The sequence below is a fragment of the Protomyctophum bolini genome, assembly GCF_963924005.1.
Source record: "Protomyctophum bolini genome assembly, chromosome: 5".
NCBI classification, from domain to species: domain Eukaryota; kingdom Metazoa; phylum Chordata; class Actinopteri; order Myctophiformes; family Myctophidae; genus Protomyctophum; species Protomyctophum bolini.
In genome coordinates this window covers 1,135,551-1,158,903 of record NC_137866.1, presented here as the reverse complement: position 1 = coordinate 1,158,903, position 23,353 = coordinate 1,135,551, and the positions used below count along the sequence as shown (strand labels likewise).

The 23,353-nt window shown below is 43.9% G+C and overlaps 1 protein-coding gene across 1 annotated transcript in view; it reads right to left on the bottom strand.

The window, feature by feature from the left end:
* tm9sf4 (transmembrane 9 superfamily protein member 4) overlaps positions 1–23,353 on the bottom strand; it is a gene marked incomplete at its 5' end in the record, with an annotated part of 40,765 nt that overhangs the window by 3,715 nt on the left and 13,697 nt on the right. The window contains 11 exons of the mRNA XM_080763757.1: positions 22–111; positions 3,127–3,246; positions 4,283–4,346; positions 5,894–6,069; positions 10,059–10,142; positions 11,481–11,556; positions 12,909–12,990; positions 15,952–16,084; positions 18,450–18,520; positions 20,647–20,758; positions 22,420–22,541. Coding sequence (XP_080619883.1) covers positions 22–111; positions 3,127–3,246; positions 4,283–4,346; positions 5,894–6,069; positions 10,059–10,142; positions 11,481–11,556; positions 12,909–12,990; positions 15,952–16,084; positions 18,450–18,520; positions 20,647–20,758; positions 22,420–22,541 — 1,130 coding nt within the window. The remainder of the gene's footprint in view (positions 1–21; positions 112–3,126; positions 3,247–4,282; positions 4,347–5,893; positions 6,070–10,058; positions 10,143–11,480; positions 11,557–12,908; positions 12,991–15,951; positions 16,085–18,449; positions 18,521–20,646; positions 20,759–22,419; positions 22,542–23,353) is intronic.

The window sequence follows — 23,353 nt, the reverse complement described above, 5'->3', positions numbered from 1 at the left end:
AGCCCTCGGGGCTCCGTGTACCTTGTTGACGAAGTAGAAGACGGCGTAGACCAGAACGTAGAAGGCCGAACCTCCCGACACCAGGAACGTCCTCCACCACCAGCGGTAGTCCTGCAGTTCAAAGCAAAATATACAGTATTATATCCTAGAACAGGGGTAGGCAACCTTTGGCACTGGTGCCAACCTTGGCACAAAGGACGGTGATCACTGGCACACTGGCATTAAAAAAATCTAATAAATGAATTCACTCATATTTGTATGTAAATTACGTCCTGCACATCATTCTACATTCATTAAAACTCTGAACTCTGACTGGGGAGTGAGATAGAAGGGCTATGCTCTGAGTCTAATGATCATTATAACAATGTGAAAGAATATTTAACAAGGTAAAAGGTTATATTCGTGGACAATCAAAAACAAAAATGTTGGAATTGTGCATGGTGTGGTGTCATTAAAGTGACACACTGACTATATAGAAACTAAAAACATGGCACTTTGTTTCAAAAAGGTTGCAGACCCCTGTCCTAGAACACTAAACATAAAGATACAGTATTATATCACTAGAACACTAAACATAAAGATACAGTATTATATCACTAGAACACTAAACATAAAGATACAGTATTATATCACTAGAACACTAAACATAAAGATACAGTATTATATCACTAGAACACTAAACATAAAGATACAGTATTATATCATAGAAGAGGGGACTAGGGGTGTTCCAACATTTACAAATGCAAACGTGTACGTCCATGTCTGCACATGGTACACATTTAGAAGTAACGGAACCGGTGGAATAAACTGTACTGCACCTCTGAACACAGCTGGAAGTAGACCATGGTACTGTATATACTGTATGTAATGTACCTCTGCACACAGCTGGGAGTAGACCATTAATATACTGTACCTCTGAACACAGCTGGAAGTAGACCATTAATATACTGTACCTCTGAACACAGCTGGAAGTAGACCATGGTACTGTATGTACTGTATGTAATGTACCTCTGCACAGAGCTGGAAGTAGACCATGGTACTGTATATACTGTATGTAATGTACCTCTGCACACAGCTGGAAGTAGACCATTAATATACTGTACCTCTGCACACAGCTGGAAGTAGACCATGGTACTGTATATACTGTATGTACTGTACCTCTGAACACAGCTGGAAGTAGACCATTAATATACTGTACCTCTGAACACAGCTGGAAGTAGACCATTAATATAATGTACCTCTGAACACAGCTGGAAGTAGACCATTAATATAATGTACCTCTGCACACAGCTGGAAGTAGACCATTAATATACTGTACCTCTGAACACAGCTGGAAGTAGACCATGGTACTGTATGTACTGTATGTAATGTACCTCTGAACACAGCTGGAAGTAGACCATTAATATACTGTACCTCTGCACACAGCTGGAAGTAGACCATGGTACTGTATATACTGTATGTAATGTACCTCTGCACACAGCTGGAAGTAGACCATTAATATACTGTACCTCTGCACACAGCTGGAAGTAGACCATGGTACTGTATATACTGTATGTACTGTACCTCTGCACACAGCTGGGAGTAGACCATGGTACTGTATATACTGTATGTAATGTACCTCTGCACACAGCTGGAAGTAGACCATTAATATAATGTACCTCTGCACACAGCTGGAAGTAGACCATTAATATACTGTACCTCTGCACACAGCTGGAAGTAGACCATTAATATACTGTACCTCTGCACACAGCTGGAAGTAGACCATTAATATAATGTACCTCTGAACACAGCTGGAAGTAGACCATTAATATAATGTACCTCTGCACACAGCTGGAAGTAGACCATTAATATACTGTACCTCTGCACACAGCTGGAAGTAGACCATTAATATACTGTACCTCTGCACACAGCTGGAAGTAGACCATTAATATAATGTACCTCTGAACACAGCTGGAAGTAGACCATTAATATACTGTACCTCTGCACACAGCTGGAAGTAGACCATTAATATAATGTACCTCTGCACACAGCTGGAAGTAGACCATTAATATACTGTACCTCTGCACACAGCTGGAAGTAGACCATTAATATACTGTACCTCTGAACACAGCTGGAAGTAGACCATTAATATAATGTACCTCTGAACACGGCTGGAAGTAGACCATTAATATACTGTACCTCTGAACACAGCTGGAAGTAGACCATTAATATACTGTACCTCTGAACACGGCTGGAAGTAGACCATTAATATACTGTACCTCTGAACACAGCTGGAAGTAGACCATTAATATACTGTACCTCTGAACACGGCTGGAAGTAGACCATTAATATACTGTACCTCTGAACACAGCTGGAAGTAGACCATTAATATAATGTACCTCTGAACACAGCTGGAAGTAGACCATTAATATAATGTACCTCTGCACACAGCTGGAAGTAGACCATTAATATAATGTACCTCTGAACACAGCTGGAAGTAGACCATTAATATACTGTACCTCTGAACACAGCTGGAAGTAGACCATTAATATACTGTACCTCTGAACACAGCTGGAAGTAGACCATTAATATAATGTACCTCTGAACACAGCTGGAAGTAGACCATTAATATACTGTACCTCTGAACACGGCTGGAAGTAGACCATTAATATAATGTACCTCTGAACACAGCTGGGAGTAGACCATGGTACTGTATGTACTGTACCTCTGCACACAGCTGGAAGTATAGACCATTAATATAATGTACCTCTGAACACAGCTGGAAGTAGACCATTAATATACTGTACCTCTGAACACGGCTGGAAGTAGACCATTAATATAATGTACCTCTGCACACAGCTGGAAGTAGACCATTAATATAATGTACCTCTGAACACAGCTGGAAGTAGACCATTAATATACTGTACCTCTGAACACAGCTGGAAGTAGACCATGGTACTGTATATACTGTATGTACTGTACCTCTGCACACAGCTGGAAGTAGACCATGGTACTGTATATACTGTATGTAATGTACCTCTGCACACAGCTGGAAGTAGACCATGGTACTGTATGTACTGTATGTAATGTACCTCTGCACACAGCTGGAAGTAGACCATGGTACTGTATATACTGTATGTACTGTACCTCTGCACACAGCTGGAAGTAGACCATGACGATGCTGATCTGGGAGCAGGAGACCACCAGGATGATGAACACCAGGAAGAGGAAACCAAACAGGTAGTAGAACTGGTTCTCCCAGATGGCCTGTTAGAGACACACACACACACACACACACACACACACACACACACACCTTGTTAAAAACCCCTTCATTGCCTTAAGGGTCATTTAATCCATTACATCATAGCGCCCAGGCCATTTATAGCAAGGGAGCACTTTTAGCGACGGACCGGATGTTATCCCGGATGTGGCTGTTTAGGACCGGATGTTATCCCGGATGTGGCTGTTTAGGACCGGATGTTATCCCGGATGTGGCTGTTTAGGACCGGATGTTATCCCGGATGTGGCTGTTTAGGACCGGATGTTATCCCGGATGTGGCTGTTTAGGACCAGATGTTATCCCGGATGTGGCTGTTTAGGACCGGATGTTATCCCGGATGTGGCTGTTTAGGACCGGATGTTATCCCGGATGTGGCTGTTTAGGACCGGATGTTATCCCGGATGTGGCTGTTTAGGACCGGATGTTATCCCGGATGTGGCTGTTTAGGACCGGATGTTATCCCGGATGTGGCAGCTAGATGTAGCCGGAACACTGTGGAGCCGATCGACGACAACGGGAGGTAATGGAGCGATCAATAATCGTCGTCTTTTGGACAGAACCTGGTCCTGGTGATACTAATAAAAAGCACGGTGAACTTCGTCCTGGACGATTGGAGTGTTAGCGGTTTGGCCGTACGGGGTGCCAGCCAGGCGTTTCACCTGACAGAATGTTCAGTCTTAACCAGTAGCCTAACTTACATACAGCGCACGTACGAGCACGCACGCACGCGCACACACACACACACACACACACACACACACACACACACACACACACACACACACACACACACACACACACACACACACACACACACACACACACACACACACACACACACACACACACACACACACACACACACACACACACACACACACACACACACACACACACACACACACACACAATTAGTAAACATCTAATGGATTCTATCTGTATTGATGTGGTCATTGGTTAACATGCATAACATTCTGATGCAGATGAACTGAAGGCATCAGAGCAGGTTGTTCTACTCACACTGAAGATGAAGAACAGCTCAATAAACATGGCACCAAACGGTAAGATCCCCGCCATCAGGATTCTGTGGGAGAGACCGAAAATATCAGTAAGAAAAGGGAAGGAAATGTCCCACATGAAGTGCTGAGTGAATTTGTAGCAGGATGAAGTGGTATGCGTCTATCCGTGGACACCGCAGGGTGCTGGTGCCTGAAAGACACGCTTCCGACCGAGACGCAGGACGTACGTGGTGCGTACCGGAGCCTTAGATATAGACAAGAGTTACGCAAACTGCCTTCACTTCATGGGGTCAGTCCAATGGCGTCTCTCCTACATAGAACTATGTATTGAGTGTGTGGGGACAACGCACTGGGACAAAGTCCTGGACCGGAAGTAGGCATGGCAGAAATGCATTGGACCCAGGCGGCAACAGCCCAGCTTTAATGATCTTAAATACCTTTTATTTTAGATTGTTTTGTAGTAATAGTACATAACATAAACATTACAGAGACTTTAGTTGTTACTGTACAATACTTTTAAAACAGTTGTCATGTTGCACACATGCTTAACCCATTCTGACCGGGCACCCATTTTGGTGTTAGCATCATGTTATGCTTTAGCTATTGAAAAATAGCAGATCTACAAGCTCATATCGCGCCACCGAGTGGCGCGCTACGAGCTTGTAGGTCTGCTATTTTTGAAAAATTCGAAGAACGACTGACATTTTTAGAATCTGATCTCAGGTCAGAATGGGTTCATCAGACCAGTGTGTGTCCAGTGGAAACCTCGTATGAATCTGATCTCAGGTCAGAATGGGTTCATCAGACCAGTGTGTGTCCAGTGGAAACCTCGTATGAATCTGATCTCAGGTCAGAATGGGTTAAAATAGCTCTTATTTGCGCCGCCCTTGTTGAAAACAACGTATAACTCCAGCTTGTCTCAGTTCAGGCTGCATTAGAACAGCGCTCCAGCGCTTGGTTTCCGCCCCCTCAATGTCGCAACTCTTCCATCACAATGCTCTGGTGGTGTGCATGTACAACAACGTGCAAACACAGCAGCAAAGATTTGTGAGTTGCTGTGATAGGAGAAGGATATCAAATGGAACACAACCACCCTAGAGACTAATCATTGTGTATATTCCTGCACTATACCTGCCTCGAGTGATCTTGATACATAGAAATTGATCTTTTATTTCATGTTATTCATGTCCTCACTGTATTGCATTAATGCTTGCTTTTATTTTATTTTTTTCCTCCATTACTCTGTAATGCACTTTGAGCTGCATTTCATGTCATAAATGGTAAATGGTAAATGGTGCATTTATATAGCGCCTTTATCCAAGGCGCTTTACATAGATTGTGCATTACATTCACCCATTCACACACCGATGGCAGAGGAAACCATGCAAGGCACCAACTAGCACATCGGGAGCAATTAGGGGTTCAGTGTCTTGCTCAAGGACACTTCGACAGTAACTCTGGGGGAGCCCGGGTTCGAACTGGCAACCTTGCGGTTCCCATCCAGGCACTCTACCCCTGAGCCACCGCCGCCGCCCCATGTCATGAAAGGTGCTATACAAATAAAGTTTCATTATTTTATTATTGTTATAGCTGCTGAAGGAGAAGAACTCACCCGACCATCTTGTTCATGTACCAGCGCTGCTCGGGGACCTGCCGAGGGATCTGGTTGGTGCGGACGGGGTTGTCGTACGGCTGCTTGCGGAAACCGAAGTAGTAGCCCAGGTAGACCAGAGGCATGGAGATGCCGAACCACATGCACAGCAGGGCCAGCATGGTGGTGAAGGGAACCTGGAGGGTAGAACCACCACAGTTAGAACCACCACAGCATGGTGGTGAAGGGAACCTGGAGGGTAGAACCACCACAGTTAGAACCACCACAGCATGGTGGTGAAGGGAACCTGGAGGGTAGAACCACCACAGTTAGAACCACCACAGCATGGTGGTGAAGGGAACCTGGAGGGTAGAACCACCACAGCATGGTGGAGAAGGGAACCTGGAGGGGAGAACCACCACAGTTAGAACCACCACAGCATGGTGGTGAAGGGAACCTGGAGGGTAGAACCACCACAGTTAGAACCACCACAGCATGGTGGTGAAGGGAACCTGGAGGGTAGAACCACCACAGTTAGAACCACCACAGCATGGTGGTGAAGGGAACCTGGAGGTTAGAACCACCACAGCATGGTGGTGAAGGGAACCTGGAGGGTAGAACCACCACAGTTAGAACCACCACAGCATGGTGGTGAAGGGAACCTGGAGGGTAGAACCACCACAGCATGGTGGTGAAGGGAACCTGGAGGGTAGAACCACCACAGTTAGAACCACCACAGCATGGTGGTGAAGGGAACCTGGAGGGTAGAACCACCACAGTTAGAACCACCACAGCATGGTGGTGAAGGGAACCTGGAGGGTAGAACCACCACAGTTAGAACCACCACAGCATGGTGGTGAAGGGAACCTGGAGGTTAGAACCACCACAGCATGGTGGTGAAGGGAACCTGGAGGGTAGAACCACCACAGTTAGAACCACCACAGCATGGTGGTGAAGGGAACCTGGAGGGTAGAACCACCACAGTTAGAACCACCACAGCATGGTGGTGAAGGGAACCTGGAGGGTAGAACCACCACAGCATGGTGGTGAAGGGAACCTGGAGGGTAGAACCACCACAGCATGGTGGTGAAGGGAACCTGGAGGGTAGAACCACCACAGTTAGAACCACCACAGCATGGTGGTGAAGGGAACCTGGAGGGTAGAACCACCACAGTTAGAACCACCACAGCATGGTGGTGAAGGGAACCTGGAGGGTAGAACCACCACAGCATGGTGGTGAAGGGAACCTAGAGGTTAGAACCACCACAGCATGGTGGTGAAGGGAACCTGGAGGGTAGAACCACCACAGTTAGAACCACCACAGCATGGTGGTGAAGGGAACCTGGAGGGTAGAACCACCACAGTTAGAACCACCACAGCATGGTGGTGAAGGGAACCTGGAGGGTAGAACCACCACAGCATGGTGGTGAAGGGAACCTGGAGGGTAGAACCACCACAGTTAGAACCACCACAGCATGGTGGTGAAGGGAACCTGGAGGGTAGAACCACCACAGCATGGTGGTGAAGGGAACCTGGAGGGTAGAACCACCACAGTTAGAACCACCACAGCATGGTGGTGAAGGGAACCTGGAGGGTAGAACCACCACAGTTAGAACCACCACAGCATGGTGGTGAAGGGAACCTGGAGGGTAGAACCACCACAGTTAGAACCACCACAGCATGGTGGTGAAGGGAACCTGGAGGTTAGAACCACCACAGCATGGTGGTGAAGGGAACCTAGAGGTTAGAACCACCACAGCATGGTGGTGAAGGGAACCTGGAGGGTAGAACCACCACAGTTAGAACCACCACAGCATGGTGGTGAAGGGAACCTGGAGGGTAGAACCACCACAGTTAGAACCACCACAGCATGGTGGTGAAGGGAACCTGGAGGTTAGAACCACCACAGCATGGTGGTGAAGGGAACCTGGAGGGTAGAACCACCACAGTTAGAACCACCACAGCATGGTGGTGAAGGGAACCTGGAGGGTAGAACCACCACAGCATGGTGGTGAAGGGAACCTGAAACAAGCATCATGTATTAGAGCAGACAGCTCTCACCCCCTATACCCGGAACATGAAGTCCTGCCACCCGGCCCCCCGTTACCAAAACAAACATGTACAGGTTTTCATTCATTTTCATTCCCTGATGAAGGCTTAACCGCCGAAACGTTGGATATTTCTGTCTTACCTGCTGTCCGAATAAATATTGGTACTCTAGCTATTGGTGTGTGCGGCTCTACCTTCTTGTTCATTCAAGATCTCCTCTACAGTTTTCTCCCGTGCGTCGGCACCGCCACAAGGACTTTGGTGTACATATAGAGCCTCTTTGTACACAGGTTTTCATTCATACCTACCTCCATCCGAGCCATCAACAAGGGAGGCAGGAGGAGGTAGATGTGGTTGCACTCGGTGCACTTCAGCCCTGGTTGCACTTTATATTTAATGTAACAATCTGTATCTTGTGATAATGTATTATGTATGTCTGTTGTTATGTCTGTTGTACTGTTTGTAATGTCTCTGAGAGCTTTTATCATCTGCGGTTAAAACAAAGTGCCCAGTTTGGGACATATGAATGAACTTGACCTTGAAGGTTAGAACCACCACAGTGTTATTGGCAACCTTTTTTTACTAGTTGACTGGTTCTTTTATCCATTTTGGACTGAGGTCGATAAAGAAAAGGCTTCTAAATCCTAAAAAAGAAAGTCAGAAAAACCTATGTTTCTATGTCAGTGGTGCTCAACCTTTTTCACGTCAAGGACCCCCAGAATTAACCAATATTTTACACTTTGGCTGTTGGAAAAACAGCTTCTAACCATTATTTTACATTTTGGCTGTTGGAAAAACAGCTTCTAACCATTATTTTACATTTTGGCTGTTGGAAAAACAGCTTCTAACCATTATTTTACATTTTGGCTGTTGGAAAAACAGCTTCTAACCATTATTTTACACTTTGGCTGTTGGAAAAACAGCTTCTAACCATTATTTTACATTTTGGCTGTTGGAAAAACAGCTTCTAACCATTATTTTACACTATGGCTGTTGGAAAACAGCGTTTAACCATTATTTTCCACTTTGGCTGTTGGGAAACAGCTTCTAACCATTATTTTACATTTTGGCTGTTGGAAAAACAGCTTCTAACCATTCTTTTACATTTTGGCTGTTGGAAAAACAGCTTCTAACCATTATTTTACATTTTGGCTGTTGGAAAAACAGCTTCTAACCATTATTTTACATTTTGGCTGTTGGAAAAACAGCTTCTAACCATTATTTTACATTTTGGCTGTTGGAAAAACAGCTTCTAACCATTATTTTACATTTTGGCTGTTGGAAAAACAGCTTCTAACCATTATTTTACACTTTGGCTGTTGGAAAAACAGCTTCTAACCATTATTTTACATTTTGGCTGTTGGAAAAACAGCTTCTAACCATTATTTTACACTATGGCTGTTGGAAAACAGCGTTTAACCATTATTTTCCACTTTGGCTGTTGGGAAACAGCTTCTAACCATTATTTTACATTTTGGCTGTTGGAAAAACAGCTTCTAACCATTCTTTTACATTTTGGCTGTTGGAAAAACAGCTTCTAACCATTATTTTACATTTTGGCTGTTGGAAAAACAGCTTCTAACCATTATTTTACATTTTGGCTGTTGGAAAAACAGCTTCTAACCATTATTTTACATTTTGGCTGTTGGAAAAACAGCTTCTAACCATTATTTTACATTTTGGCTGTTGGAAAAACAGCTTCTAACCATTCTTTTACACTTTGGCTGTTGAAAAAACAGCAGATCTACAAGCTCATACATGAGCTTATAGATCTGCTATTTTTGGGGGGAAATCGTGTACAAATCGTTGAATATGTGTTATTTCACAGCGAAACATTTTTCGACTCGTATCTTTGCTTCTGAGGGGTCAACTGGAACAGCATATTTCCAGCATACACTAAGGTCAGACTAAAGAGGTCGACCTTGAGGCTCAATCAGGAGTTGTAGTAGCCACGGGGTAATCTAATCTAGGGTGGTGGCCATTGTTCTTGTCTTCATGTCTTCATGTATGTAATATTGTTTGCGCCGTGTGTCAAATGTGTGTATACTGTATGTGTTCTGCATACTTGGCTGCTGGGTCACACAAGGCAAATGTGGAGTTACAATAAAGTACTATATCATAATTATGATAAACTCACCGCCCCAGAAGAGTGCTCTCCCCAGATGAAACAGTTGAGGATGAAGCAGATCCCAAACACGACAGCAGGATATAACGTTGCCGTCTGCGGGATGAAACAGAGACAACACGTTAGAGCAGGTCAGGTGCGTAGGGCAGCCAGGTGGTCAGGTGCGTAGGGCAGCCAGGTGCGTTTTCTACATGAATAATATAACCACATTATAACCAAAATGAAATGGGAGTTAAATGCTGCAATTTGTAAAAACAAAATAAATAAAAAAAAAGGCAAAATATGACTTCTAACGTTGTTGAAGTGGGACTCATAAAATGTACTTGGGACTCATTTCTAAAAGACCATCCCTGCATCCCGGGACTCATTACATTGAAAACCTGTTCACATCACTGACTATTGCATGATTTGGACGGGTAACGCACCAGGAGTCAGAGAGCGGTGAACAGGTAACGCACCAGGAGTCAGAGAGCGGTGAACAGGTAACGCATCAGGAGTCAGAGAGCGGTGAACAGGTAACGCATCAGGAGTCAGAGAGCGGTGAACAGGTAACGCATCAGGAGTCAGAGAGCGGTGAACAGGTAACGCATCAGGAGTCAGAGAGCGGTGAACAGGTAACGCATCAGGAGTCAGAGCGCGGTGAACAGGTAACGCACCAGGAGTCAGATAGCGGTGAACAGGTAACGCATCAGGAGTCAGAGCGCGGTGAACAGGTAACGCATCAGGAGTCAGAGAGCGGTGAACAGGTAACGCATCAGGAGTCAGAGAGCGGTGAACAGGTAACGCATCAGGAGTCAGAGAGCGGTGAACAGGTAACGCATCAGGAGTCAGAGCGCGGTGAACAGGTAACGCATCAGGAGTCAGAGAGCGGTGAACAGGTAACGCATCAGGAGTCAGAGAGCGGTGAACAGGTAACGCATCAGGAGTCAGAGAGCGGTGAACAGGTAACGCATCAGGAGTCAGAGCGCGGTGAACAGGTAACGCATCAGGAGTCAGAGAGCGGTGAACAGGTAACGCATCAGGAGTCAGAGAGCGGTGAACAGGTAACGCATCAGGAGTCAGAGAGCGGTGAACAGGTAACGCATCAGGAGTCAGATAGCGGTGAACAGGTAACGCATCAGGAGTCAGAGCGCGGTGAACAGGTAACGCATCAGGAGTCAGAGCGCGGTGAACAGGTAACGCATCAGGAGTCAGAGAGCGGTGAACAGGTAACGCACCAGGAGTCAGAGAGCGGTGAACAGGTAACGCATCAGGAGTCAGAGAGCGGTGAACAGGTAACGCATCAGGAGTCAGATAGCGGTGAACAGGTAACGCATCAGGAGTCAGATAGCGGTGAACAGGTAACGCACCAGGAGTCAGAGAGCGGTGAACAGGTAACGCATCAGGAGTCAGAGCGCGGCGGTCACAAAGAAAAGTGATTTATTACCAACTCACACAAAATGCTCCTTTCTTCCATCGATGGCCTTTTAGTGTGCGGTAAAGTCTGCCGGCAAAGTAGCCTCCGAACACCCTGTGGGAGAAACACAACACACTGCGACTGAAGACGGGTTCTATAGTTTAAAACACTGTGGGAGAAACACAACACACAGCGACTGAAGACAGGTTCTATAGTTTAAAACACTGTGACTGAAGACAGGTTCTATATTTTAAAACACTGTGGGAGAAACACAACACACAGCGACTGAAGACAGGTTCTATAGTTTAAAACACTGTGGGAGAAACACAACACACAGCGACTGAAGACAGGTTCTATAGTTTAAAACACTGTGGGAGAAACACAACACACAGCGACTGAAGACAGGTTCTATAGTTTAAAACACTGTGACTGAAGACAGGTTCTATAGTTTAAAACACTGTGACTGAAGACAGGTTCTATATTTTAAAACACTGTGGGAGAAACACAACACACAGCGACTGAAGACAGGTTCTATAGTTTAAAACACTGTGGGAGAAACACAACACACAGCGACTGAAGACGGGTTCTATAGTTTAAAACACTGTGACTGAAGACAGGTTCTATAGTTTAAAACACTGTGGGAGAAACATAACACACAGCGACTGAAGACAGGTTCTATAGTTTAAAACACTGTGGGAGAAACATAACACACAGCGACTGAAGACAGGTTCTATAGTTTAAAACACTGTGACTGAAGACAGGTTCTATAGTTTAAAACACTGTGACTGAAGACAGGTTCTATAGTTTAAAACACTGTGGGAGAAACACAACACACAGCGACTGAAGACAGGTTCTATAGTTTAAAACACTGCGACTGAAGACAGGTTCTATAGTTTAAAACACTGCGACTGAAGACAGGTTCTATAGTTTAAAACACTGCGACTGAAGACAGGTTCTATAGTTTAAAACACTGTGACTGGAGACAGGTTCTATAGTTTAAAACACTGTGACTGAAGACAGGTTCTATAGTTTAAAACACTGTGGAAGAAACAACACACAGCGACTGAAGACAGGTTCAATAGTTTACGTCCTGTGGAAGGTTTATGGTTATCCAAAGATGTGCTTAAGCACTTCTTTAAGCCCTAGTTTGTAATATGTACGCTACTCAAAAACAGCAGGTCTACAAGCTCTTGTGTGAGTTGTCAGCTTGCCTATAGAAATATTATAGAAATATATTATTTCGGAGGAAAGAAGTTTGTAAAACCAAATACAGATTCCAGGGTGAAAATAACGGTCCCTGGAACAACATATTTTCAGATGGGGGTCGACAGCCAAATACATACATATGATATTAGGGGTCATTGACATGAAACAGTTTGAGCGCCGCTGACATAGAAACATGAGGTTTTTTCAGAGAGAACAGTCATGCTTCAGAAGACATTTGTAGAATGAACGGCGCTCCTCACCCCATGAACATGAAGAGGAAGCACGAGGTGGTCATCAGAGCTCCTCTGCTGGACGGAGACAACATTCCCAACATGGCCACGACTGCAGAGACACACGGAACGCAACACGTTAAACACGTCAAAGACACACGGAACAACACAACACGTTAAACACGTCAAAGACACACGGAACACAACACGTTAAACACGTCAAAGACACACAGAACACAACACGTTAAACAAGTCAAAGACACACAGAACACAACACGTTAAACACGTCAAAGACACACAGAACACGACACGTTAAACAAGTCAAAGACACAAAGAACACGACACGTTAAACAAGTCAAAGACACACAGAACGCAACACGTTAAACACGTCAAAGACACACAGAACACAACACGTTAAACACGTCAAAGACACACAGAACACAACACGTTAAACACGTCAAAGACACACAGAACACAACACGTTAAACAAGTCAAAGACACACAGAACACAACACGTTAAACACGTCAAAGACGACACAGAACGCAACACGTTAAACAAGTCAAAGACACACGGAACGCAACACGTTAAACACGTCAAAGACACACAGAACACAACACGTTAAACACGTCAAAGACACACAGAACACAACACGTTAAACACGTCAAAGACACACAGAACACAACACGTTAAACACGTCAAAGACACACAGAACACAACACGTTAAACACGTCAAAGACACACAGAACACAACACGTTAAACACGTCAAAGACACACGGAACGCAACACGTTAAAAACACGTCAAAGACACACAGAACACAACACGTTAAACACGTCAAAGACACACAGAACACAACACGTTAAACACGTCAAAGACACACAGAACACAACACGTTAAACACGTCAAAGACACACAGAACACAACACGTTAAACACGTCAAAGACACACAGAACACAACACGTTAAACACGTCAACGACACACAGAACACAACACGTTAAACAAGTCAAAGACACACAGAACACAACACGTTAAACAAGTCAAAGACACACGGAACGCAACACGTTAAACAAGTCAAAGACACACAGAACACAACACGTTAAACAAGTCAAAGACACACAGAACACAACACGTTAAACACGTCAAAGACACACAGAACGCAACACGTTAAACACGTCAAAGACACACAGAACACAACACGTTAAACACGTCAAAGACACACAGAACACAACACGTTAAACACGTCAAAGACACACAGAACACAACACGTTAAACACGTCAAAGACACACAGAACACAACACGTTAAACACGTCAAAGACACACGGAACGCAACACGTTAAAAACACGTCAAAGACACACAGAACACAACACGTTAAACACGTCAAAGACACACAGAACACAACACGTTAAACAAGTCAAAGACACACAGAACGCAACACGTTAAACACGTCAAAGACACACAGAACACAACACGTTAAACACGTCAAAGACACACAGAACACAACACGTTAAACACGTCAAAGACACACGGAACACAACACGTTAAACACGTCAAAGACACACGGAACGCAACACGTTAAACACGTCAAAGACACACAGAACACAACACGTTAAACACGTCAAAGACACACGGAACACAACACGTTAAACACGTCAAAGACACACAGAACGCAACACGTGAACACAGACAGCGGTCAAAGACACACAGAACTCAACACGTGAACACAGACAGCGGTCAAAGACACACAGAACTCAACACGTGAACACAGACAGCGGTCAAAGACAACACAGAACTCAACACGTGAACACAGGCAGCGGTCAAAGACATTTTACATCATGGTAAATGGTAAATGGTGCATTTAAATAGCGCCTTTATCCAAGGCGCTTTACAGATTGTGCATTACATTCACACACCGATGGCGGCAGAAACCATGCAAGGCACCAACGAGCAATTAAAGGTTCAGAGTCTTGCTCAAGGACACTTTGACACTAACTCTGGGGGGGGAGCCCACAGGGTTCGAACTGGCAACCTTAAACGGTTACCATCCGGCCACTCTACCCGCTGAGCCACCGCCGATGGGACGGGCTTTCATTTCTAGTGATTTTTACTAGTTGCCTAGTTTACTAGTCGACTACCGTAGTTGTTTAACCCATTCTGACCTGAGATCAGATTCATACGAGGTTTCCACTGAACACACACTGGTCTGATTAACCCATTCTGACCCGAGATCAGATTCTAAAAATGTCAGTCGTTCTTCGAATTTTTCAAAAATAGCAGACCTACAAGCTCGTATCGCGCCACTCGGTGGCGCGATACGAGCTTGTAGATCTGCTATTTTTCAATAGCTAAAGCATAACATGATGCTAACACCAAAACGGGTTCCCGGTCAGAATGGGTTAACTACCTATTACTATTATAAAAAATAAAATAAAAGAAAGTATTTGTACATTCAAAAAACTGTGTGTACATTGGTGAATATAATCTACCGTTCTAGCTGATCTTGAGGCCTACAAAAATAGGGAGAAAAATAAATAGAAACGTTTTTTTTTCCTTTTCAAAACTAGTCAACTGGTACCAACAAAGTCGACTAGTGGATTTACCCATTCAGACACCTGTTGGTGTTTTAAGCATTATGTTATACTTTATTAGCTATTGGAAAATAGCAGACCTACAAGCTCATAGCGCGGCACTACGAGCTTGTAGGTCTGCTATTTTTGGGGAAAAAACTTGAAAATGTGGCTCAAAACTTTGAATATATATTCTTTCAGAGTGAACGTTTTTTAACTCAAATATTTGTTTCTGGGAGGATCCCTAATAGAACAACAACATATTTTCAGATGGGGGTCAGCGGCCAATTTCATATCATTCTGGGGGTCCAAAACGAGGAGGAACCACTGACAGAAAACTGTCATCATTTAGAAGATTTATTTTTTGTATTTCGATGTCAGGTTTAAATGGATGGCCCTAAACTAAACAGTAGAAATGGAGCGGTGCTGAACACGGTGACTCACAGATGGGTTAAAGCCCTAAACTAAACAGTAGAAACGGAGCGGTGCTGAGCGGTTGAACTCACAGATGACGATGAGGATCATGCAGAGCAGCTGGATGCCGCTGCCCAGCAGGGAGGAGAGGACCATGGGGTACTGAGGAGGCCTGAAGACGTCTCCATGGACGTTCTTCCACCCCGACTCCTCCATGGTGTCCTCCTGGGGGATGGGAGGAGGTAGTGATGGGCAAGCTACTTGGAAAATGTAGTAAGCTACACTACCAGTTACTCTCTATTAACCCATTCTGACCTGAGATCAGATTCATACGAGGTTTCCACTGGACACACACTGGTTCTGATTAACCCATTCTGACCTGAGATCAGATTCTAAAAATGTCAGTCGTTCTTCGATTTAAAAAAAAATAGCAGACCTACAAGCTCGTAGCGCGCCACTCGGTGGCGCGCTATGAGCTTGTAGATCTGCTGTTTTTCAATAGATAAAGCATAACATGATGCTAACACCAAAACGGGTTCCCGGTCAGAATGGGTTAAATATAGCTCAACTACAACAAAGCTATCCCCAGATAATTATAGCAAGCTACACTATAAGCTACATGGCAAAAGTAGCTAGCTACATGGACACTACTTTTTTTTTTAATATTTTGTATCAACTTCATGATCAAGTTTCCACCGAACAAAAAGCCTAATAGGCAGGCAAACATGCTGAGTTTGGTTGTTTATTAAAAAAACAATCTGGAAACAAGCCCTCTGTCTGGCTTTTGGTGTCAACTTTTTCACATTTACTTGTATTAATGTACCTTGCAGTGTGGCTGATTCATGTGTTCAGTGTTGGGAAAGTTCTTTTTTTTATTAACTATAGTTCAGTTCACAGTTATTTTTTTTTAAAGGAACTAATTCAGTTCATAATTCAACATTTTGAACTAAAGTTCATGGTTCCAAAAAATGAACGATTTTAGTTATGTTTTGTTCTTTTTTTTAATTATTATTATTGCCACAGCCTAGCCATTTGCGCACCAGCTGAGAGACAGGGATTTAGACTAGAGAATGCGGGTGGTCTGTTTGTTTGTGTCAGACTCTTCTTATCTAAACCAACCAATCATGGATTTCTTTCCAGGGATTTTTTCCCCCCACAAAACTTTATTTAACAGTAAATTTGTAACTTATAGCTTTTGTTGAAAGCTACGTCACTACTTGGGTCTAAAAATAGCTACACTAAAAAAAACGCTACTTGGTTCAAAAGGAGTGAAGCTACCATCAAGCTACTGATAAATGTAGTAAGCTATGTAGCTTCGCTACTTGTAGCTAGCTACTGCCCAACATTCAACGGAACCATGAGCCCCTTCAACGGTACCAACTGTACCATGAGCCCCTTCAACGGTACCATGAGCCCCTTCAACGGTACCATGAGCCCCTTCAACGGTACCAACTGTACCATGAGCCCCTTCAACGGTACCATGAGCCCCTTCAACGGTACCATTAGCCCCTTCAACGGTACCATGAGCCCCTTCAACGGTACCATGAGCCCCTTCAACGGTACCATGAGCCCCTTCAACGGTACCATGAGCCCCTTCAACGGTACCATGAGCCCCTTCGCTGAACGCCACCCCATAAAGCCACTGCCCACATTGCCAATATGGTTTATTGACATTATGTCATGCGCATTTTGTCCAGTGCATAGCCTACTGCAGGCCTGGTTGACTAGATTAATTTTGTCCAGTGCATAGCCTACTGCAGGCCTGGTTGACCAGATTAATTTTGTCCAGTTCATAGCCTACTGCAGGCCTGGTTGACCAGATTAATTTTGTCCAGTGCATAGCCTACTGCAGGCCTGGTTGACTAGACTAATTTTGTCCAGTGCATAGCCTACTGCAGGCCTGGTTGACTAGACTAATTTTGTCCAGTGCATAGCCTACTGCAGGCCTGGTTGACTAGATTCATTTTGTCCAGTGCATAGCCTACTGCAGGCCTGGTTGACTAGATTAATTTTGTCCAGTGCATAGCCTACTGCAGGCCTGGTTGACTAGATTAATTTTGTCCAGTGCATAGCCTACTGCAGGCCTGGTTGACTAGATTAATTTTGTCCAGTTCATAGCCTACTGCAGGCCTGGTTGACTAGATTAATTTTGTCCAGTGCATAGCCTACTGCAGGCCTGGTTGACTAGATTAATTTTGTCCAGTGCATAGCCTACTGCAGGCCTGGTTGACTAGATTAATTTTGTCCAGTTCATAGCCTACTGCAGGCCTGGTTGACTAGATTAATTTTGTCCAGTGCATAGCCTACTGCAGGCCTGGTTGACTAGATTAATTTTGTCCAGTGCATAGCCTACTGCAGGCCTGGTTGACTAGATTAATTTTGTCCAGTGCATAGCCTACTGCAGGCCTGGTTGACTAGATTCATTTTGTCCAGTGCATAGCCTACTGCAGGCCTGGTTGACTAGATTAATTTTGTCCAGTGCATAGCCTACTGCATTGTATTGCATTACAGCCTTCGCTACACAACATGCAAAAGAAAAGAAAAACAATAATTGCGTTCTACAGTTGAAGGACAAACTGTGTTTTCTTACAATGTCGTCTTCTCTGTTATAGTTGGCGATGTCCTTCCTCAAGGTCCTGATGATGATCATGCTCAGAATACCTGACGGAGACAAAGACATTGAAGCAGGGCCACACCTTTAATACCTGACAGAGACAAAGACATTGAAGCAGGGCCACATCTTTAATACCTGACAGAGACAAAGACATTGAAGCAGGGCCTCATCTTTACCATGTCAGATGAATACCTGACAGAGACAAAGACATTGAAGCAGGGCCTCATCTTTAATACCTGACAGAGACAAAGACATTGAAGCAGGGCCACATCTTTACCATGTCAGATGAATACCTGACAGAGACAAAGACATTGAAGCAGGGCCACACCTTTAATACCTGACAGAGACAAAGACATTGAAGCAGGGCCACATCTTTAATACCTGACAGAGACAAAGACATTGAAGCAGGGCCTCATCTTTAATACCTGACAGAGACAAAGACATTGAAGCAGGGCCACATCTTTAAATACCTGACAGAGACAAAGACATTGAAGCAGGGCCTCATCTTTACCATGTCAGATGCAAATGCAAAACAATATTTTGTTACATTCAGAACGTAGGACACTACGTGTACACTTCATAGCGCTTTTTTTATCGATAAACAAAGACTATCTAAAGAGGAGCAGAAGCAAAGACCGTACGGTGGACTCCATGTTGCTCCATGGAAGCAACATGGAGTCCACCGTACGGTCTTTGCTTCTCCTCCTCTTTAGATACATCATAGTCCTTGGTTTGCGGCTCCATGGGTTTGACCAGATGGGCCTAATTATGATACTGTACTTCTGTCTTCATTTCTGTCTTCAACAAGCCTCTCGTTTAGAATAATAACGCTTCTAGAGAACCCATTTGTGACATGGTGAGGTAATATTAACGCTTCTAGAGACCATTTGTGACATGGTGAGGTAATAATAACACTTCTAGAGACCATTTGTGACATGGTGAGGTAATAATAACACTTCTAGAGACCATTTGTGACATGGTGAGGTAATAATAACACTTCTAGAGACCATTTGTGACATGGTGAGGTAATAATAACACTTCTAGAGACCATTTGTGACATGGTGAGGTAATAACACTTCTAGAGAACCCATTTGTGACATGGTGAGGTAATAATAACACTTCTAGAGACCATTTGTGACATGGTGAGGTAATATTAACGCTTCTAGAGACCATTTGTGACATGGTGAGGTAATATTAACGCTTCTAGAGACCATTTGTGACATGGTGAGGTAATATTAACGCTTCTAGAGAGACCATTTGTGACATGGTGAGGTAATATTAACGCTTCTAGAGAGACCATTTGTGACATGGTGAGGTAATAATAACACTTCTAGAGACCATTTGTGACATGGTGAGGTAATATTAACGCTTCTAGAGACCATTTGTGACATGGTGAGGTAATATTAACGCTTCTAGAGACCATTTGTGACATGGTGAGGTAATATTAACGCTTCTAGAGAGACCATTTGTGACATGGTGAGGTAATATTAACGCTTCTAGAGAGACCATTTGTGACATGGTGAGGTAATATTAACGCTTCTAGAGACCATTTGTGACATCGTTTAGAATGCTTCTAGAGACCATTTGTGACATCGTTTAGAATGCTTCTAGAGACCATTTGTGACATCGTTTAGAATGCTTCTAGAGACCATTTGTGACATGGTGAGGTAATAATAACGCTTCTAGATTTGTTTCAGAGTAAAAGCTGCCATGTCTGCCCGGCACCCCGAACTCCTATTTTGAAAGAAATACCGTGTAAAGTAGCGCTCAGTGTAAAGTAAGTAGTAGTCACTATATTTATTGATCTAATTTGACATACTAAAGCATGCTTATATTTTCCTAAAACTTAAAAGCTTATTTTAACCTTTCATGCTTATATTTTGTCACTTCTGATTGTGTTTCTCGTTTACATTCTGTGTTCTCCTGCCTGTTCTCTGTTTTGCCACTGATGTACAGCACTTTGGTCAACCTTGGTTGTTTTAAAATGTGCTCTATAAAGTTTAATTTGATTTGATTTGAACTGTATATAGGTGATTTCGGGTGTGCCAGTACAGTACAGTACAGTACAGTACAGTACAGTAGACCCCCACACGGAGTTGCACCACTCACTTCACACGGGTGTGATTTTTCTTTACCACATATGCATGAAGGGGGTGATAAAAGCTGTACCTACCGGACAGGAAGAAGACCACCACCACAGAGTTGACGATGGAGAACCAGTGGATCTGGACGTCACTCATGGTCAGGTAGGTGTCCCAGCGGGACGCCCACTTCACCTGGCTCTCCTGCACGGGGGGGGCACAGGGATTAGGGCAGTGGTAACCAACCTTTTCAAGCCCAAGAGCCCATTTTATTCCCAATTGTAAACCAAGATCTACCACTAAAACGTCTTAGAAAAAACACTTGTTTTTTTGCTATTTCTGACAGGCTCAATGCATGTGCACACATCCACACAAAGACTAAAGCTTAAATTAGAATAAATACTTATAGTAAGTTATATTATCAATGTCAAATAATATTAAGACAAATGTATTTTGAAAAAAATAAAAAAATATTAGGACAGAAATACAAATAAACTTATTTGTTGAGTTTTTTTAAAATAAAACAAAATGCAAAGGACATGAATTGCTTTTACAGCACAATATTTTGTTTCTCATTTCAATGAATATTCACATTGGCAGATGTTCAAATAGGCATAACATGACCATATATATTTGCACAGATATGGTGACATACTCTCAGGGTCAGCCCACCTTTAATGAGACTGCTGTGAGCTGTGACTGCACTTTATCTGCAAGCGTTTTGAAATCTGGTTCATATTTAGTGATTGCCAGTCTGAGGGTGTCATTAAGATGCGAGTCAGTCATACGAGTTCATGATAGCGTCCCCAACACGTTGAATACGTGTTATTTGTAAAGTTAGAACGCCAACTTTTAACCAAACGTGGGAGAAAACACTGTGCACGGCTGCACACACAAATAAAGAGTGCACTCGCGCACACACATGACGGATTATTATCGATCAAAACAATCCTTAGCGTCGCTTACAAAAGCATGTGTTGCACAGCATGAATGATAAGGAATCACCGACCTGGCTGGATAAATATCAGTGGTCCATATCCATTGTGTGACCTGCTTAACGAGCAACGGTAGGCAGCCGAGTAAGTTACCAGCTTAGTAAATTAATAGTCTACTGTAGCTGTGTGTCAGATGTTCTGTCTGAAGTAGTCAAAGCCAAGGAGAATGTTACAATTTAATTCACAATCGAGCATCTTGCCCTGCATTGAATATCCCATGATAGAACAGCAGGATAAAAACGGATAGTCTGTCTATCATCCATACATCCATGAGCTAAGCGTGAAGCCCTGTCTAGGACCCACTTCCTTCAAAACTGTGGCTTTCTTGTTCCAATAGTTAGAATCTTCAACTCTCACTGTGTCATGTTTTGACAGCGGCACTAAACATTTTGACACTTTGTCATAGTGATATTCATGCTGTGCAACACATGCTTTTAAGCGACGCTAAGGATTGTTTTGATCGATAATAATCCGTCATGTGCGTGCGCGAGTGCACTCTTTATTTGTGCGTGCAGCCGTGCACAATGTTTCTCCCACGTTTGGTTAAAAGTTGGCGTTCGAACTTTACAAATAGGTTTAGTATTCAACGTGTCGGGGACGCCATCATGCTGCGTTCACTCTGACGCTGTGCTGCCTGAGAGGGAACAACAGACACACAGGACACAGCACATGAGCACAGAGTGCTAAAAGGGGGCGGGCCGAGGGCGGTGCGGTGGAAGCAAGGGGAACAGATCTTCAAGCTAAAATGCATCGAGCCTCTACACGTTGTTAGCTTGTAGATCTGCTCTTTTTTGCGAACGACATTCTGCTGTGATGAGGAGCGGTCACTCACCTCCCAGCGCACAGAGTAGGTAAAGAGGAGTCACTCACCTCCCAGCGCACAGAGTAGGTGAAGAGGAGCTGGTTCTCCTTGGAGGGGTCTATCTCCTGGGGGACAGAACCGCTGACCTCGGGCAGAGTGCAGGTCTTGTCCTGTTCGTTAGGTTTCAGGTCTGAGGAGAACACCAACAGAACTTAGAGAACCTCTGAGGAGAACACCAACAGAACTTAAAGAACCTCTGAGGAGAACACCAACAGAACTTAGAGAACCTCTGAGGAGAACACCAACAGAACTTAGAGAACCTCTGAGGAGAACACCACCAGAACTTAAAGAACCTCTGAGGAGAACACCACCAGAACTTAAAGAACCTCTGAGGAGAACACCAACAGAACTTAAAGAACCTCTGAGGAGAACACCACCAGAACTTAGAGAACCTCTGAGGAGAACACCAACAGAACTTAAAGAACCTCTGAGGAGAACACCACCAGAACTTAAAGAACCTCTGAGGAGAACACCAACAGAACTTAGAGAACCTCTGAGGAGAACACCAACAGAACTTAAAGAACCTCTGAGGAGAACACCAACAGAACTTAGAGAACCTCTGAGGAGAACACCACCAGAACTTAAAGAACCTCTGAGGAGAACACCAACATAACTTAAAGAACCTCTGAGGAGAACACCAACAGAACTTAGAGAACCTCTGAGGAGAACACCACCAGAACTTAAAGAACGTCTGAGGAGAACACCACCAGAACTTAGAGAACCTCTGAGGAGAACACCAACAGAACTTAAAGAACCTCTGAGGAGAACACCAACAGAACTTAGAGAACCTCTGAGGAGAACACCAACAGAACTTAAAGAACCTCTGAGGAGAACACCAACAGAACTTAGAGAAGCTCTGAGGAGAACACCAACAGAACTTAGAGAACCTCTGAGGAGAACACCAACAGAACTTAAAAGAACCTCTGAGGAGAACACCAACAG